Source organism: Denticeps clupeoides, chromosome 7 (genome assembly GCF_900700375.1).
Source record: "Denticeps clupeoides chromosome 7, fDenClu1.1, whole genome shotgun sequence".
Lineage (NCBI taxonomy): Eukaryota > Metazoa > Chordata > Actinopteri > Clupeiformes > Denticipitidae > Denticeps > Denticeps clupeoides.
The window spans coordinates 23,711,728-23,732,163 of NC_041713.1; the positions used below are offsets into that span (position 1 = coordinate 23,711,728).

General features: G+C 42.0%; 1 protein-coding gene across 19 annotated transcripts in view; it reads right to left on the reverse strand.

The window, feature by feature from the left end:
• LOC114793515 (pleckstrin homology domain-containing family A member 5-like) overlaps window positions 1–20,436 on the reverse strand; it is a 93,049-nt gene that overhangs the window by 30,445 nt on the left and 42,168 nt on the right. For 11 of the 19 annotated variants that reach the window (XR_003750256.1, XR_003750255.1, XR_003750254.1 and 8 more), the window contains exons 4-8: window positions 7,270–7,353; window positions 6,322–6,360; window positions 5,858–5,866; window positions 679–811; window positions 335–439 (exon numbers count right to left, since the gene is read on the reverse strand). Coding sequence is in view for 16 of the 19 variants with exons in the window: in XM_028985368.1 (XP_028841201.1) it covers window positions 335–439; window positions 679–811; window positions 5,858–5,866; window positions 6,322–6,360; window positions 7,270–7,353 (370 nt within the window). In the remaining 3 variants the exon portion in view is untranslated. Of the gene's footprint in view, window positions 1–334; window positions 440–678; window positions 812–2,785; window positions 3,067–5,857; window positions 5,867–6,321; window positions 6,377–7,269; window positions 7,354–15,748; window positions 15,862–20,436 lie in introns of those variants that run through there. The other 8 variants (XM_028985370.1, XM_028985361.1, XM_028985369.1 and 5 more) reach the window with 8 other exon arrangements.

Genomic DNA, 20,436 nt, shown 5'->3' on the forward strand with positions numbered 1-20,436 from the left:
AAGAAAAAATAAAGTCTACCCCAGGAATTGGAATGGCCATGGGGGAAAGCTGCTCTTTGCAGCATTACAGGCCTGTCACAGACAACAACAGACACAAAGGTATGGTGGCATTCAAAGCCCATACAATACAAAGGCCATAGATTTGATCCAAACAGGATGAATGGGAATGTTATGCATAATACATGAAACAGCACTGAAAAAGCATGCGTTAAGTTTGAAATTGAATTACATGCTGTGTGTAACCAATGCACTGAAATTATTACCTTTATTTATAATATACACCTTCACTGGATTTGGTATATATTATGTTTAAAAGCACCAGTGGAATGCTCACCTGTTTGTACAGCCAGTCACTTTTGACGACTGCAGCATTAGGGTTTCTCTTTATGGAGTTGGACCGCTTTCCAAAATTGTGAACTTTTTTAGAGGGTCTTGAGGGCTGGAACATCAAATATATATTTCATTAAAAACAAATCAACTAAAAATGCATGTAAGGCTTTAATATGATTTTTGTATCAATCTGAGAACATCCATAGTTATGAATGTATAAAACTATCCTGATACTTAATGTAAGGAAAAAAGTATGCATGCTTGAGTGTAATTAAATGAGTGTGTCACATGTGTGAGTTTGTGTCTATATATATGTGTGTGTGTGTGCTTGTGTGTGTTACTGCTTACTCTCTGTACACCTGCAGGGCTGCTGGGGTATGTGGCGTAGTCACCAGAGCCACCAGTATAGTTGGAGGTTTCGCTCATGGTGCTCAGCGGCCGCTCCTTCTCACTGGCCACCGCTGCTTTGTGCTGAGCAGGTCTGTGCAGATGAAAGAGAGGCACAGAGAGGATGATGGATTCAGACAGAGGTCAAGGGCAGGAGTGTGTGCCGTGTCCAGGAGCGGTAACCAACTTCGCTGGCACTAATTTGCCTAATATGTCCAGCTGACTGCAGTTTTTTTTTTAACATTGCAATATAATGAGAGCCTCCATTTTCCCCCTCAGGACTGAATCCCTGACAAACTGAACCTGGTTGCGCTTCCACTTGACTAACGCTGCTATTCACAGCCATCTTGCAGGAAATATTTGATTTGAGATGCATTCAGAGGCCTAGTTGTATAGTTACAGGTGTTAAGGTACCTTCTGTCGACCATCTGCGTCTATACTCAGGTTGCCAGTCACCCACTAGCCCTTTCATCAAAGGTCTAAAAGTCCACTGCTGAACAGATGGTGGACCCATCTCAATGTAGCACTGATATCACCGGACTAGAGCGTTCCACACAACCAGAAGATCCAGAAGATCTACAGTAAATTTGTGTGATTTTATATATTCTCCTCTCAGCTGAATCTATGCTGCTGTAATAACTGCAGTATGTGGATTTGCATTGTCCTGCTGAAGTAGACAATGTCTGGAGGGGAGCATATGTTGTTCCTTCTGAGACATGCAGGTTGCCCATTGATAACATGCTGTAAGGTCTCCCTGCTCTTCAGCTCGGAGGACACAGCGTCCATGATTACCAAAAAGAATGTCACTTTTGGACTCATCTGACCATAGACTGTCCCACTTTGAAACAGTCCATTTCAAATAGGCCTTGGCCCAGAGGGCATGACAGCACTTCTGGACCATGTTCAAATATGGCTTCCTTTTTGCATAATAGATCTTTAGTGATGCCGGGTCAACTTTTTGGGGACCTGTAGCAGGCATTAAATTAGAAATTCATTTATTGTGCAATTTCCAAATTTGTTATGTTATTTATGTTCTGTTGTGAATAAAATTTCTGATCTAAAAGTCTTTTAGTTTTTATTTTATTCAAATGTAAAGAATGACTTTTCTAGAATTCGGGTTGTAGGTTTTGACCAAGTCATTAAATGAGTGATCCTGGCCGCCATTGTTCCTTCCACTACACTCATCCGTCCATCCATGTTAGATGTTAATTAGATCATGTTAAATAATGTCTATATAAAGAATCTGCTTTGATGGGACATATCATAAGACAGAACTCACCGATATGACATATGGTGCAGTAAGACAAGTTATGTCTCTTATGGCGTTCACGTGCAAGACAAAATGTATTACAAACACAGTCAGATGATGTGGGAAGGGGATCGGAGAAAAATACTCACAAGAGAGGAAGGGAAAGTCTTTTAACACACAGTGTCAGGGATTTATGTGCAGGATGTGCAGGTTTGTCCGACAGATTGGTTGACTGGATTCATTGTATATATAGCATAGTATATAGATTCTATAGGACTGGGATTATGAACAATCAATCTAAATGTCATGATGTTGTCTTGTATAATTACAATATCTGTGGATGGCATAAATATATTATTAAACCAGTAGCATGCCATGTAACTGGACATAAAACAATATGGTCAAATTCACACTATTAACTATTCAAAATATTCAAATAGTTTACATGAATAAATTTTTTAATTATAATAAATGTCCTAATGGCACTGAGCTCAGTCATTGCTCCACCCACCCACCGAGACTCCACGGGATCTGTGTAGCTTCAGATAAGCAAGCATGCAGTTTGTCATGTGGTGTGAAGATGTATTACAGAGAATGATATTTAAAGAGACATGTAAGAGCGGCATTACTGGCTGATATTGTGACTCCCAGGAGTCCAGTCATATCAATCAAAATGACAGGTCAAAACTGACTGATATAGTATAACTGCAATATTATAAAATTCTTTATGAAATTAGCAATCCTACAAAAACATAGTGCTGCAAACCAGTTACAGTCTGGCAATGACAATATATATATATATATAATTCTTTTTATTTATAATTTTTGAAAGCACAAACTTTTCCTCTTCTAACAACTGCTGCATGCCTCGGGGTGAAATAGAGGGCAGAGGTCCAGGGACTCTGGGAACGGACTGAAATGAGAGTAAGAGGCATGTCACAGCCTTTTTATGTGTTGGAGATTATTCCTCACTTCAAAGTGTCCCATCGCCTTTGACCTGCTTTTACAATTCAACCAGCCAGCGTGTCTCATCAGTTAACTTGGAAAGTCAACACTATGCTGCGGCAGCTTTACTGGCCCACTGGTTGGTTGCCATCAAACTGAAAAAAAAAAAAAAAAAATACAATTTGTGAGCGACGCAGGGTAGCCGTGGAGTTTGAACTGCCCAGAGACTTATATTAAGACTTAGTCCTTTTTAACTTTACAGATGAACCTACAAAGGATCATTGTGGGGTCAGTAGGGTCAGTCCCTGTGTAAGAAGTTCTATGTAGGGGTCTTGTGGGTCCCAACTAGAGCTTGACCAACATTGGTAAACAGAAACACGCATGACTATTTTACATATTCCTATTCACAAAGTACAGTAAATGCATTTTCTGTGGTGTTACTGGGAAACTGGGCAGAATACTACATGATGTGGGATGTAAAGGACTGAGTGACGTAGGGACGTGGGATCAAGGGGGATAAGGGGAAGAAGACCAGAGGGAGACTCTCCTCAATACTTTTGCCCTGAGGGCGATGATTGTTTTAACAGATTTAGATTCCAGATAATAACACTTAGACTGGTAGTAACATTAGATGGGAAGTAATAAGAAAAGAGTAGAAGAGACTCAACAGTAGCAGGTGAGATAGGGGTGTGTTGTGTTCAAGTGTGTCTTGGGGAAATCAAATTTTTTGAATCTGCTAAATTGCAATAACAATGACTCACATACTGTAGGTACGTATATAAAACCTGCAGATTGATAAAATGTCATTGTGACAATTTGTGAGGAAATACTGCATGTTCAGTGTGAATTCCACACCGAATGTACTGTGGGGTATATGTTCAGCGAACAGATCACTCAGGAAGTCCAATTTGCTGAGTAGACCAGTTAAATAGCATACCAGAGGACAGGACACTTAAAACATTATGATTTATAAGTAAGTTTATTTTTACAAACGTATTTCTCAAAACTACACAGGTCTGGTCTTTGAAGCGTCATCTGAACTGAACCCTGAACCTTTCAGTAAGTCAGAGGCTCCGTCAGACATGAAGAGGCAGCACAGACATGAAGCTCACACACAAACAATTGCAATACAAGGAAAGGTTGGCTAGACACAAGGGACTTGGAGATGAGAAAACTAGTCTGTGGTCTGAGTCAATTGAATCCCTTGCTGGACGGGAATCGTCAAGGATGTCATGGGAGGTGTTGGGACCAGGGGCAAGCCCAAGAAAGGCTGGGGGAGGAGGCTTTCCTAAAAGAAGGCTAACTACCAAAGGCACCAGTACCTATATAATACGGACAAGGTGACACTGGCGCCACTACTGGATGGTAGGTGCAGCATGGAATGTCAGCTTCACATTGGAGAGGTTGAAGAAGGGTTCCATGGGCTGCGAGGACCCCTGGCAACAACACTGAGTTCTACATACAGATCCATCTAGTGGAGGTAAAGGAAAACCTCATAAGTAAGAAAAATGGATCCACTGGGATCCTGAGGGCTGACAACTCGTGCGGCTGTTCACAGCATGGCTGATCCAGGGGTGCATTCCAAAGTTCTTCAAGGTGTGTCGGACGAGGTTGTTACCAAAGACGGCCGATGAGGGAGCACTCCGATCAGTAAATGGGTGGCAACCAGTGACCATCAGATCTTTGGTGTTATGACTGTTTTCTAGGATTATCACTACTAGGTTGGGGACGGCATGTCCGTTGAACCCAAGACCGAGTGGATTTCTGAGCTGATTTTGGGCAGGATCATGAGTCTCGCGAGGGACAGTAAAGAACCACTGGCAGTGATTTTCGTAGACTTTGCGAAGCCTTTTGAGGCCATCTACATTGAATATATCCTGTGTGCTCTGGAACAGAAACAGCTGGATTGTCATGTTATTGAGATAATTTGAAACTCTTATGTGGCCTGTGTGATGAGGGTTGGTAGTGATGGCAATAAGACTGCCCCTATCACCATGAAGGTTGAAATAAAGATGGGAGACCCACTCTCCCCACTGCTTTTCAACCTTGCCATGGACCCCCTGATCCAGACATTGGTTGGTTTCAGGCAAAGGCACTTATTGCTGGATTGGTGCTTATTGCTGGATTGTACAAATGGTAACTAGACTGATTAGCTGGAGGACCCTCCTTTACCCTCCTTACTGGATGTACTGCAAGACTTCATGGCGAATCCAATATTATGCTATGTGCCATAATGTGCTGTAGTAATGAATTATAGTGTATGTTGTAGTATGTTAGAGTGGGTGATCCTCCTGAACTAAGGTGTGCAGGAGACCTCCGGTTTGATATGTTATGATGTATGGTATGATGTTGGTTGTAGCCTAGTGGGTAACACATTCGCCTATGAACCAGAAGACCCAGGTTCAATCCCTACTTACTACCATTGTATCCCTGAGCAGGACACTTAACCCTAAGTTGCTCATGGGGGGGACTGTCCCTGTAACTACTGAATGTAAGTCGCTCTGGATAATGGCGTCTGATAAATGCTGTAAATGTAAAATGTAGTATGTTGTAGAACCACATAGTGTGTAATGGTATGGAATTGTATGTTAGTGATTTTCTCATGTCTTTTCTCAGTGGTGGTTTACCCCTAACCTCCAATAGGTGGTGAACTGTTTAAAAGAGGCGGACAGTCAGGGACATAATGATAATAAAATGGGCTTCACACTGCGCATGTGTCCAAGTTTTGTGTGAGTGATTGCCGGGCTTCAGCACTAATCCCTAATCAGGACTGACAGGCCATTCCTCAATGACTATGGCTACCATTAAATAAAGTGTATAGTAGTGAAAATGAACTGATATTAAGCATACAGCAAACAAGGGATTTTGGACTCATGGATGGATAGTACAGAACAATACAGGATGTGTCTTTTTTGTACAGCAAGACAACATGATAATATATCTTACCTGTCTAGCCTTTGGGTTGGTTCAATGAAAAGGGACAAAAAAAACACATTGTAAAAAAAAAAGAAAACCAGTGTTAATGCCTCACTACCTCAAAGCTTCTGTGCTGGATGTGTGAAGTATTTTTATTCCCTGTCCAAATTTGCCACCAACCCAAAAAAAGAAACCCTCTTACTGTGAAATGTGGCATTTGTGTGAGTTGGTCACACTAATTGTAACCTAATGAATGTTCTGACACATGTGAGTCACGCTGCTTGTGCCCTTTCTTCCTTCAAATTTGGAATGCGTGTGATGGATGTTGACGCAATATGGATGAGACAGAACAGTGAAAAGAGTGTGGTTATTTGTGGTTAGTAAGTAGATTCTAGAGATTCAAACAGTTAGTGTACGGAAGGACTTAGACCAACAAAAACAGACAAACACAGTGACGTGTCACACAAGTCACATCCCACCTACAAGAATATTACCTGTTCAAGACAGAGCGAATGATTTTCCCACAGTTCACGCTAAAAACCAAACAAACAAAACAGAAACAATAAAAGGGTATAAAAATTCTAGTTTAGCGTAAACCACCCCACATCATGATTTTCATCAGCAGAGACGAAGCGCTGCAGACTATTGTCAGTTCACCAGTGTGCAGCTGCATCTTCCATTACATATTCATGAAAAGGGAAATAATATAATTTCCTGACCAACTAGCTGATCTATTCTACATAAGGGGTGCCCCGATGTTTAGTGAATTGTGGAATAGTAGCTTTGGGAGCAACATAAATAAAACTATAGGCCTTAATTATACTATCCAGATTAATCTATGTATAACTTCTCAAATTATGGCACAAAATATAACACAAAAATATTTTGGTTTTAAAATATATAAGGTTAGAGAAACAGTGACACGCTCACAAACACACACATACACACTCTTCACTAGCAAGTACTGAGCAAAGCACAAAAGCTTGGGCAGATGCTTCATGAAAGGATGGAGCTGGTGCTGTACTTTGGACGATCTGTGACTGTGATTTTATAGAGCGAACCACTGTTCACACCAGTCAACACTGCTGCTGTGAAGGATACAGGGCTAGCAGGAGCAGAGTAAACTCCCAGTAAGCCATCTGTGATCGTTTGGAGTATTTCATACATAATGGAATCAGTACAGTTTTTAATTGATGAAAATATTTCACATTCCGGCTGTGTTTTTGTCCAAACTCCTATACATGTCTCAATAAATAGGCTAATTAGTATTTTATCCTTTCCGAGCCTGCATACGAGAGGATGTACTGACAGCAGTGTGTCACCATGTCAGCTGTTTTGGTGGTGACTCACTCTCTGCAGGAAGTGGAGTTCCGTGGAAAAAATGCCACACAGCAACATTCCCTCCCCATAATTCATCAGCAATGCAGTAGGGAGGAACTTACTGTTCGTTGACCACAAAGATGCAGTTGTCTTGAGAAGGTGTGCCTATGACTGGATGCTTGCAAGTCACCTTGCGCTCATTGTGGCTGCGGAGAGAGAAAGAGAAGGAGGAGTTATGAAGTCAGCCATCACCCTTCTCCAAATATGAAACAAGTACACTTCAGCATCCTCAGCAGGGCAGACTGTCTTGTGGACCCCTTTGGGACGGTATCAAGGCTGACTATCAATGCAGGAAGAGGGATGTGACCAAGTCATCAATGAATAATAGAATATAAAATAGCGCATATTTATATATATATTGTGCCCAGTTACCCCAAGTCATCTGTATTGACAGACAAGGAGTAGTTTTTTAAAGTAGTTTTTACTTTAGCTGAAACGCTAAAGAATGAATGGCCAAGACCAGAACAAGAAGTTGGCAGGTTTTCCTTGAGCTGAAATAAACGAAAGCAGAGGAACAGGTCAGAGTGGTGAAATGGTATCTCTCCCTCCCCTTCTGGAAAGGCAGCAAAATAATAATGAATGGACTGGTGAAAGTCTGGGCATCAAATGGACACGAAATAACAGGGTTGAGTTCCCCATGCAGGAAAACCAGTCCTGTAATTAAAGTAGGCCAATTTACCGAAAACCGAGGTTTGGAGACAGAGAGGCAGTGGATCTGATGGCCATTATTGCCTATTTTCAGACTGGTACGATGTGCAGCGCTATGCACCAAGTGTGGGGCTTGTCCACTAGTGTAAGGTGAGGTGTCCTTCAAGCACAGATTAATAGTGGTTATAATAGTGTTACTACAGTAGTAGTAACAACTGTTGTGATTATTGGTACTCAGTATTGGGGTGTACTTGTTACGTTGGTAGTAGCCTAGTGGGTAACACACTCGCCTATGAATCAGAAGACCCAGGTTCAAATTCCACTGACTACCATTGTGTCCCTGAGCAAGACACTTAACCCTAAGTTGCTCCAGGGGGGACTGTCCCTGTAACTACTGAGTGTAAGTCGCTCTGGATAAGGGCGTCTGATAAATGCTGTAAATGTTAAATTCTCATGATTAGAATCCAAGAATGGTTTACTAAAAAATGTCAATTTTGTCAGAAAATCGGAATTTGTGGCATATACAATATTCTGGCTGCGTCCTACACCACAATCACATGCAGCGTGTAATGATTCCTGCTCATAATTAGCTTCTCATTCCATCTTCTTGCTGAAAGCGAGAAATGAATGAAAGTGCAGCATTGCTCTAACATGAGATAGTCTTCCAATCATGCGGACAGCCAAACCTGAGCGACGGTCCCCCACCCTATCACACTTTGCAGGATGCCATAGATCACGCTAAGCATGGGGGATCTGTCAAGCACATTTTGTGACATAAAAAGAGGTAAAAGAAGCAGCGGGTTGGCTGACAGGCGTGTAAAGGAACTTCTGAAGAAGGGAAACCTGAATCCGCAGGAATGTGCCTCTCACATGTCACCACCACATGACACAGCTGGCCAGACGGGGGAGAGACGGCACTGTAGTGATGGTCAGTGAGTCAACTCGTTGACACTCATCGCTATGGAACCAGTTTAGCGGCACAGACGGTAACGTGACACTGTGAAGCACCCCCCTCCCCAACACAATGACAGAAAATTGCTTCCTTTATGAACTGCGATGGGAATAGAAATCTACGAAACATTTTAAAGGTTGACCTGCTGGACTGAACTTGAACAAACTGCCTTCACTTTGCACGTCCCCAAATGAACATGACCATTACAGGCAGTTGTGAAGGACGTGGTCTGGAGCTGCAGTCTGATTTTGTTGGGTTTGCATTTAATATAAGCTGGTGCAATATGGGTAACAAGGGAAATAATTGTGCCATATATTCTCCAGATGGTGACAGTCATAATTAGCATGAGAGCGTAAATGGCCTTTCCACTCAGTTTCGTCTCGGAGAAGATGAATCACCATCAGCCCATCTTTACAGCTCCACAGACATTTTTCTTTTTTGGCTTTCAGTGTGTCATATTTGCTCATGGAGGAGATAGACTTGTTCAACAGTATCAACTGGCCAAACATTTATCCAAAAAGAGCAGCCCAGCTTAAACAGTAAGCAATCTGTCAGATGGCACAGGGTTCAAAAAAAGGGGCAAAATTTTACTCTAATAAAACTGTAATAACTAATAAACTGTTGGTGAGACCTTTGGGTGTGACGTCTGATGCTCATGTGTTATTCAAAATATTTCCAGGATGCCATACTTCCACCTGAGAAATATTGCTAGGGTTAAGAAGTTTCTCTCCATGTCTGATGCAGAGAGGTTTGTACGTGCATTTATAACCTCCAGACCGGACTACGGAAAATGTCTGTTTTCTGGTTGCCCAGCTGTTTCCCTGAATAATCTGAATAACTTGTTCAAAGCTCTGCACTCAGGGTTCTTACATGCACAAGATGGTATGAGCACGTTACTCGTGTAATGTCTTCTCTGCACTGGTTTCCAGTTAAGTAGTTCCTTGCATGGTGATGCTCCAGTATATCGCAGTAACCTACTGTGCCTTCGTTTTTTGGGAGGAGGTCTACTTGCTGTTCCTCGTGTACGCAAAGTCACAGCTGGAAACAGTGCATTTGCTTACAGAGCACCAAATCTTTGGAGCAACCTTCCAAGGAATATTTGGGAATTTAACACAAATTGATTGAAATTTGAGAACAATCTGTACAACATGTACAGAGAAGACAATTCATTGGAGTAAAATAAAGTTCGTCAAGTTCTTAATGCAAATATGAATTATGACAATGGATTAAAACTGTGACAAAAATCCAAACCATTTCCCCAAATCTGGTGCGATGGACAGACATTCAGAACCATTCAGAGCAATCAGAAGTACTCCCCAATTGCGAAGACATTTCACCTACATTAGACCAATAATGACAGACACAAACTACCAGTCAGAAGAGCTCATAAATTCTTCTGTACAATTAGATGTTTATTAAAGGGAGTTTAAGTGACAGGGCAGCAATGGCTCCACCATCATTCCCAGCATCATCTGCATGTGCTTGTTCCGAGTTAAACACATACATTGAAACAGTTCTTGAAATAAGCCTTGTCCTCGGTCCTTGTACTGATGAAAAGATCTTCATTTTTATTTGAATGGCTGAATGGATTGCTGCATTGTGACTAGGGCAGCAGAAAGAGTCTCGTCTTCCTTGGATGGGGGGATGGGGACAAACTGATTACCACATCAAACATCCGCACAACACAACAGTGGGAGAAATCTCCATCATACTAATGATTTACTGGCAGATTTGATCATCTGCATGGTTGAATCCTATGATGTGGATTTATTAAAAAAACAAGGCTATATAATCAAAGCAAAATGTGCATTTTTCAAATAACATGAAAAATCTGTCAATAAACATGTCCATTAAAATTGAGTATCTGGCACACAGCATTCCAATAAGTGGCTGGAATGGCACAGTTAGCACTCCCATTCAATGCATTCATGGGTTGCAAAAAATAAAATCTCGGGTGTGAGACCCCACCCCTAAATACTGCCCACCCAGTATTCATTTTCATCTTCCCAACAGCAACTATGAAATTGTTCAGGAAGGTCTTATCTAAACGTGTAAAAGACACAAATAAAAATGATTAAAAGACGAAAAATAATAATTTCTTTGCTGCTCAGAGAACAATAAAGTCTCTTTCTCAACACACATCATGTCATTGTTTTAATAAAAAAGAAGGAAATTCTGCTTCAGATAAATCAATATTTGACATCCAGGGTTTTTATTGTTTAAGCAAATTTACTTACAGCTTAGATGAACCGTGGTTTTATATTTACTGTTTTTTATCGGTGGTTAAATATATAAAAGCTCAAAGAAGGTTGGTCAGCAGGATCTTCCTGTGACAGAAAAAGGGAGGAGAAGAAAGAAACAGGGGTGGGGAGTGATACTTCTTTCATCAGAAGAAGAGGAGGACGAAGAACAGAGAGGAGCAGATGAGGCTGGTGGCCGCTGTGCTGGGGGACAGATTATAATGAATATCTGCGACAACTGCAGAACCCAGCACCTGCAGAGGGACTGGATGTAATATCTACCAAACACAGGCACAGAATCACAATATCTGCCACTTCATTCTTACTATTAATCATGGCACTATTACTATTAACAACTATTACTATTAACAATATTTTACGTGGTGATATTGTCTCAATACAGGGCCATCAAATATTGATTTTTTACAACTCCACTCCTGTAGATGGTGCTGTACAGCCAGGTGCATGACATTTCAGGCAGAATGAAATCACAGAACATGACAGACCGATCAGAGCATCTTGTATTTCAGCTCTGTTTTTACATTTTCAGAGATCTGCAGAATATTTCAATATGTAAAGTATCACAATATATCGTTATATAATCTTATCGTCACGTGTATTGTAATACATATCGTATTGTGAGATCCTTGCCCATACACACCCTTACTATTAACTATAGCTTTGTGCCAATGCAATAAATCCTTTACTTAAGAATGTACATGGTTGGGCCATATCACCAAGGTCCAAGGCATTTCTTTATACATAACACTTTGTAAGTATGCTGTGGTCCTTGCCGTTTTTAATGTAAAATACATTTACATTTACATTTACAGCATTTTTCAGATGGCCTTATCCAAAGCGACTTACAGTCAGTAGTTACAGGGACAGTCCCCCCCTGGAGCAACTTAGGGTTAAGTGTCTTGCTCAGGGACACGATGGTAGTAAGTGGGATTTGAACACGGGTCTTCTGGTTCACAGGCGAGTGTGTTACCCACTAGGCTACTACCACCCTACATCAAATACATCATTTCATTTCATTTTCACGACATACTGCCCAGCCCGAGCAGTGGGTACATTTTCTTAAAATGAAATATGAGTAGAGATACACTGATATTGAGCACAGCCTCAAACTGCTTCAGGCTTTTATTAGTTGTCTTATTTTGACAGTAACATGTGACACAATGGTAACCCAATGTTCTTTTTTCCAACATTTTAATTATTCTACTGTATCAATTCATGGCTGTTTGGAACAAATGTTGTTTCACTCCTGTCATCACCAAACACCAAGATGTGATAAAGTCACCTTGATATGAACAGTGGGCGGCCATGACAGGTGCCCGGGGAGCAGTGTGTGGGGACGGTGCTTTGCTCAGTGGCACCTTGGTGGTTCAGGATTTGAACCAGCAACCTTCTGATTACAGGGCCACTAGGTCACCACTGCCCCACTTAACCGCTAGGCCACCACTGCCCGATTTAAATGGAACCTGGCTCCTGCAAGGACTACAGGAACAATGAAACATTTGATATTCTACAGTAAAATAGACTTAAAATGTGAACTTCACATATTTAACATGACCAGATGTAAATGCTATAAATAGCACATTCCTTAATAAATTACTAATTAAAAACTGTAGTTCCTCTGGCAGGATGCTCCAAAGGCCAGGACCATGGACACCAAATGGTTTCACCAATGAAACCAGTTTCAGAAGAGCTGAGGGATTTATACTTTATATGTATTCAGACACAGACACAGATGAGGGACTTTTGAGAATGTAAGACATCTGCACTCATTCAGGACTTTTTACACCATCAAATGCACCAACACATCAGTTGCAGGCATCGTTAAAGACAACAGCAGGGTTTATAATCTACTGAGGAGGCATCAATCAACATAATTGATTCACACAAGAGCCTCCATTCTTCAAGCAGCTACACTTCTCTTTATCACAACAGAAAAACATGAGGAAGCCAAAAATGAAAATACTACTGCACCGTACAGCACTTTGCTGAAGGGTAAGTAACATCTGGAGTGTTTTCTTTTCAGGCGTGCAATTAACAGTCCTGAATTAATAATTATAATCATTTAATAATAATAAAAAAGCATTTCCAGAATGTGAGGTTGAAGGAGGACATATCAGGGGGAAAGTGCATTCTACAGACACAGAAGAGCTCACTGCGTTGAAAAGAAATAAAAGATCTGTTGACGGAAGGGGCATGAGGAGAGAAATGTGCTCAGCCAGTGACGAGTCCTTGCAAAACATGGTAATTATGGTGACTGGCTCGGCATGTTATTTTATTTTACTTAAAGTGTCCTGTTGTCATATAGCATGCAACACACCACATTACAGAAATATAAGATGCCACACACAGCTCTTTCTAGCTTGCTATGGTGAAGGACAGGCTGGCAGACGAGATCTGACAGGAGATCCCGTGGACTATGATGTCTGCAGATGACATGCAGATGATATGTAGTGAGAACACGGATGGAGTGGGAGGAGTGGGAGTGAAGATGGTGGAGCTTGGAGTGGGTGGAGTGATCATTGGCAGGCAGGTGAGAAAGAACCCCATAATGACTGCGAGACAGAAGAGAGAGTGTGGTGGGAACAATATGTTTATGTCTGGGCAAAACCTAATGGAACATCTGACTAGAAATGAATAGTAAATACAACATCTACAAACAGGGATGTGAGAAGACATTTCAGCACAATTGAGATTTGAAATATTTTATTTTGAAATACTGTATCCATTGTTTATTATACATAATTCTTCTTCCTACAATTATGTATAATAGACTGCTGCACTTCCCCCCAAACGGAAAAACAGGGCGAGTACAGTAGTTCATAGTTCGCTTTGTTCCCCTCGGACCAGCGCTCGCTGGATTACGCCTGAAATCAGACACTGCTATGTACATCACGGGGTACTGCTTCATACCCTCAAATTAAACACGTTCAACTAATAAACCATAAAGCACTCCCTCTCTCATTCACTTCCAGTAACCATTTAATACTCACTGTGGCGTCCTGAAACCTGTCCTAAGGCATGTACGCCCCCAGGCGACTACGGGCCTCAATATTTACTCGTATAAACTAGTGGGGAATGGTATTCCAGAATAATGAGGAATCGTGTGGAAACGTTCATAAGGCACTTTTCAGTGGCTCCTGTGTCTTTTAAATTCCCTTTTTAAACCCCCTTCGACCGGTTCATCATTTGTAGAGCAGATCTCAGACAGGTCCTCCTCTGCACACCTTCTATCTCTCACCACTGCTGAAACCACTGCTCGAGGTTATCAATGCACACAGGTAAACACCGCAGACAAAAACTCAGGTCATGAATACCAATGAGGTCAGATAAAACCAGAGCCCAAAACGCGAAAGGGAGGAAGCTGATATGCATCAGTAGTGCGTCTGCTGCCCAGCCCAGAAATGTCTATGTAAGATGCTCCATGCACACAGAGGTACAGGAATGCACAGAAAACCATACATCTCCACACACTGGCAGGCTTTTGTAACGAGGACCTCTACATTTAGGACAAACAGAAACCACTCTGCGCTACGGCATGGCTGGAGTTCCCAAGCAATGTAGGTGGCAGGCTTGAAAACTCAGAAGGTTGGAATGAAAAAGGAGTACATTTTTGTAAAATCCACAGTGTAAACAGGCTCCTTTATTCACATTTATTTAGAAATGCAGAGCTGCGTATGAGCACGTTCCTTGAATACCTCCATATAGCGGAATGTAAGAATGAAACTGATCGGCCGTTAGGCGGATCATGAATCGATTTTCCAGCCACGATCTGTAAGCAGCCGGTACAGATCGTGTACCGATGCACAGTGTGCCATCTGCTGAGGCTCAAAAAATAATGGCCTACTTTTTATCCATTGACGTTTTTGCAGAAAAAAAGGAACTGTGAGCGTGAACTAGTTCATTTTGTACGAACACCGATCTAGTTCTTTTCCGGCGTGAACTGGCACGTGAAGAAGAAGCCTCGCAGCAGGGAGGCTGGGCAGGATTCGGCAACGCCACTTGTTGCCAGCGTGGCTGTGGAGTGCGATGTGATCTGAGGAGGCGGGTCAGCCATTAGAGAAGACCCCGCTTCAGTCACCGTTCTGGGCCCGTGGGTGAGTAATTACGGCTAAATGGACTGTGAATAACAGACAGCCCCCTCAAAACTGTCTCCCCACTGCTTAGAATACAAAAGGAAGACGGAAAAACCGGAGGCCGCTGCAGATCCTCCCATTCGCTGGCTTGCGGGTTTTCCTTTGCTCTGCCGCATCACCACACCGAAATTAAAAATGAGACTCGCAGATAATAACGTTTAGTGTAATACTCGCTGGGAAACATGAACTGAACATGACTGATCTACATGGTGGACTTGTTCTCCTTTGTCTGGAACATCAGACTGTGAACTATAGAGAACTGTGGAGCGGAAGGTGGAGTCTCCTTCTCTTTTATATTTCTTTTTTTTTTTTTTTTTTTTTAAACAAGGACATATAAAACTCCTCCATTGTGTTTCTGCTGTGGGAACATCCTTCCATAGACACTGTCTGGGCTATCAGCAAAAGTCGCTACGACTCAGACAATTACACAACAAAAAGGAAGGATGCCCACCTGACAACACCTGGAGCGCTTACGGCAAAACGTCAAATAGCGTCGAATAAGATAAAAAAAATGAAGCGTCACACCATGACGTCATTTCGAACTTACGGTGACGGTTTAAAGGACTCCGCTGCTCCAGATGCGGAACATCAGCTCCTATTCCCGCTCCGGACCGATGCGTTGTGAGCGCGCGAGAGCGAGCGCCACAGCTGTCAGCCCCCCGCGCGCGCGCGAGCGTGCGCGCGCACGGTCCGCGTGACGTCACGGCCCGCCGCTGACCGCCGCGCGCTCGCGCTGAGAGCAGAAACGCCGAGCCCCATGGGCGTGACCTTCACCCGATTTCACTGGATCATATAATACATACACACACACAAGGCATTTCTCACACACTTTTAATTCACTTTAGCTCCAATTAAACTGCTCAAAAAGCGGAAAATCGCTGAATAATTACAAAGTGCAGCGATCCGCTTGATTGTACAGTGAACAATCAGAAAAAGATTGGATAAAATGTAATGCATGCATCTCTAACTAACTGGCTTTATCAGGGTTAAGTCATATGAATTGTTATATATTGCATGTGTTTGTGAGTGTGTGTGTGTATACATAATCTATAGTTTAAGTGTATAAATATGTGTACATGCTTTTCCACTGTGGTGCAAGTTAAGTGATTTGCATGAACCTTTTTTTAAACGTTCAAGTCATCGTAGCTGTGAACAATCTCCACGGGGGCCAGCAGGTTATCTCCTGATGCCGAGTCCACCGATAGACATGCATAGTGTGCTGGACAACGACTTCTGTTCACAATGGCTGGCTTATTTAGGATAACAAAAGAAGCATCCAAATGGAAAGAGCAGCATGGGGCCACTGGCCATTGAAGGCCCAAAGATCTCAACCATAACAGGCACCATTACACCAGGCCGGATTAGTGGGATCCTGCACAGGTCCCACAACCTGCACCGCTCTCTCTTTTTTTACAACACAAATTGTACTTTCTGCTTGATGGACAGAAATCTTTAGCTGCTGTTGGACCACAAATAATGAACGTCCACACCATCTGTGAAGTGAGTATTATTTCAGCCCCTAAATAATACAACCGTGCTGGTGTGCCGACCCCCCCCCGGGCCTGTGCTAAGAAGCATCCAAATGGATGCTTGTGTCAAGGGACACAAATGTCTACTAAAGATCAGAGCTTGGAGACAGACAGGCCGCCTGGGGTGCAGCATGAGTCTGATCAGCTTTCCAGACTAAGCCATGAAAAATTAAAGGATCTGAGATCATAACCTTGTTTTAAAAACAAACACTGTGTCGATCAGAAGTTATCGGGCTATTAAGGAACTCTAAAGTGAGATTCGGGTCATGAAAGAAAAAAAAAAAAAAAAGACAAATGAATAACACAAACAGACTCGGTCAGGCAAACCCAAAAAATTAGGTCAGGTCAAAACCTTTAGCCTAGAGCAGGGGCGGGCAAACTTTTAATCTCAGAGGCCACATTGATTTCTAAAATTTGTCAGATTGGCCGGGCCAGCATTAGATGCAGACATATCAGCTAGAAACATAAAAGGGCATTACAGTGTTAATATTTTTAAAAGTTTGCATATGCAAACTTTTTAAAATTTGTCAAACACCTCCTTCTTCTCCACCACATCTTGTCACGATCCAGACATTTCCTGGCTGGGATTTCCTGACTGGGATTTCATGTTTGTGTCACCAGGGCAGGCAAAGGCACGCAATCACACAGCTTACATTTTACATTTTACATGCAGATAGCTAATTAACACTGTGATGAGTTTCTGGTCTTAAAAATGTTTCTAGAACTGTGATTGTCATGGTCACAGTCATTCTTTTCCAGGCATAAAAAGGTAGGTGTGTATATTTCTTATAATGTATCCCTTTCTCAGTCTGGCACAGTATATGACCAAGGTTTGGAGTAATATTTATACATTAGAACAAAGATAAACAGGCTTCCGGTTTATGTGCTAATTGGAAGGAAATGAAAATACTTGTGGTTTGTCGCAGGCTGAAGCGTGTGAAGTGATCGCAGTGTGTGTGAGCAGAGGGGAGTGAAGTTCAGGCAGAACAGAAACAAAGACCTCATGCCTGCCAGAGTGGGAGACTTCAAAGCCCCATCAAGAAAAATTTACAATAGGGGAGTGGGAGGGAGGCAGTGCTCTTAAGGGCAGTGCCCTCACATGGAGGTCATTCTAAAACAGCAGTCCAGCCTGGCCAAACAGACCCAGACACTGTCCAGTAAAATTTATATAAAATACTGGAGTATTAATAGATTCATCCTATTCCTGGGTTCAAGACCCACCCCGGGTAGTGGGAGTTTGTATGTTCTAGCGATGGAGGCTTTTCTCCCACAACACACATTCCACACGGTTACCCCCCCAGGGATTGTTCCAGTCGTTCTGGAAGAGGCTCCAGTTTCTCTGCAACCTTGACCTGGAAAGCAAATTCCAGATGTACAGAGAAGTCTCATCATTGTGAATATTGTGATCTCTTCAGATTCACAGATACTATTTATCTGTGTCAGAGCACATCCACATCCATAAATGGTCATTACCCACTATTTGCCCATACATAGGATATGAAAAATAATTATTCTATAAATGGATCCTTATATACTTAAAAGAACCTTATTAATTAAATATTAACTAAAATAAAATAAATACAAGCAATCAGTCTTAAAAACATAAAGCTTTAAAAACTGATTTTACTTATTTATTTAAAAAAATTAGGTGGATTAAAAAAAGGATAAAAATTATTTACTGAATCAGACTTAAACCAATTTATGTTTGAATGTATTTAAAGGTCCCATGACATAGAAAATTCACTTTGTGATATTATTTAATAGCCTGTCTATGGTCCTGCAGTGGCTAGAAATTGCGATTGGTGTAAAGAGTGCTTTGGTCATTCTGCTTCACCGTTCAGAGAGCGGCAGCTCAGACGGTCAGATCTGGAATTTGTCCCCTTATGTTGTCATAAGAGGAAAGGTTACCTCCTGTTTCTCATGCTTTGTCCGCCCAGAGAATTTCCAATTTCCGTCAACACGACTTCCTGTTTGCGCCAAACATTGTGGTTGGTGAATGGTGTTGATGACGTCATTTCCGCAAATGCTCGCTCACACCTATAGGCCACGCTCCTCCTAGTCCCGCCTCTCTCCTCCTCATTAGCATTTAAAGCTAAACACACTGAAACGGCGTGTCCTGGGGAAATCTCATTGTGGGACTGGATAAATGTGGCTGTAATTCTGCATGTCTGAATTTTGGAAAGAGACTTCAACTACTGTATTAGGAGAACACTAAGACCGATATAAAAACAAAACAAAAAAAAGATTTAACGTCAGGGGTTCTTTAAATGAGACATTCAAGATTCCTTCTCTGCCTGATCTATTAAATGTGTTAATATAAGTTAAAAACCAAATAAAGAAAAAAAATGTTTTGATAAAATGAAAACAGCAATTGCAAACTAGGTCTTATTGTAGTGCCAACTCTTCAAAGCTGAGCAAATGACACTGGCAATTAGATATAAATCAAAGTATATTAAAAGTGAATGATGAATAATTTTCATTCCATTGACTGCATGGTGGCCTGTAATCCTGCAGAAGACACAGAAAGGCTTTAACTGGGATTGGATCAGCATTTGGCCCAACACATGGCCATAAATATTTAAGTTGCAGCCTCTCCTTCACAGGCAGCATTGGTGGTAACCGGCAGTAGTAATGCAGCTGAACTGGAGCAGAGTTCTCACACATCAATAACTGGAGCGTCCTCATGGGATTCGCTGTTCTATGCTGCTCTTTGCCCTTGAGAGACAGCAGCCGCAGGGAGGGGGACATCCGCGTGGTCCTCCGACATCCCCGTCTCTGCAGCTGCAGTGCATTGCCGGGTGAATGTGCCCCGGCATTAGAGCAGCAGCCTGGCGCTCCTGTGGCCTTTTATCTCACGTGGCTTGGGTCGCGAGAGGCTGTGTGGGTGGCACTACACAGTGACAGTGATGAGGGACACTGACAAAGTCATCAGTGCTAGAGTTCAGTCTCTCTGAGTCTGTCTGTGTGTTATGCAAGAGATGAGTCAGAAAACCACTCAATTTGACTCCTTTTCTATATGTATGGCTGGAGGTAATTAAGGGGTTGATGAACAAATGAATGAAGAACTGTGTGAAGTGGTGTGTGGCAGCCAAAAGGTTGGATCAGCTTGCTGCCAGAGGAAATCCCTCAGCCCGCCAAATCAGTCATTATGTGACCAATTAATTTGGTACCACCATCCCGCTAGGGCTGATTTTAAACCACAATAAATTCCCTTTGTGTCAGAAATTAAGATATAAGAGATATTTGATACACTGTAGAGGGCATTTAAGATGAACCAGACTGCCATGTGTTACACAGACTGATCTGACCACTGTGATTGCATTTATTTATTTTACGATTAAAGCAGGTTACAGAACTGCATCCCACAAACTATTCCCTAGTAGCACAGTTTAAGAACCAGAGTAATAGAACATAATTATAAATGGCTATCAATAATAGTTATGAATTCCAGACTGGAAGTGGACACTGAACAAAGGTGGCAGCATTGTCTGTGGCTATAAATAAAAAAAAAAATCCAAACTGGATTGGCTGATGCGTGTCCAATCAGCTTTTCTAATATAATTTCATGCCAACGTTGCAAAATTGATTGGGCTTTCCACTCTGATGGTGGTCGCTGAGAGCCCTTTAACTATCAGAGGAGAACGATGAAAACATAAAGCACACAGCCCCACACAGAAACCTCAGCAACACTTTGTGTCAGAAGGCT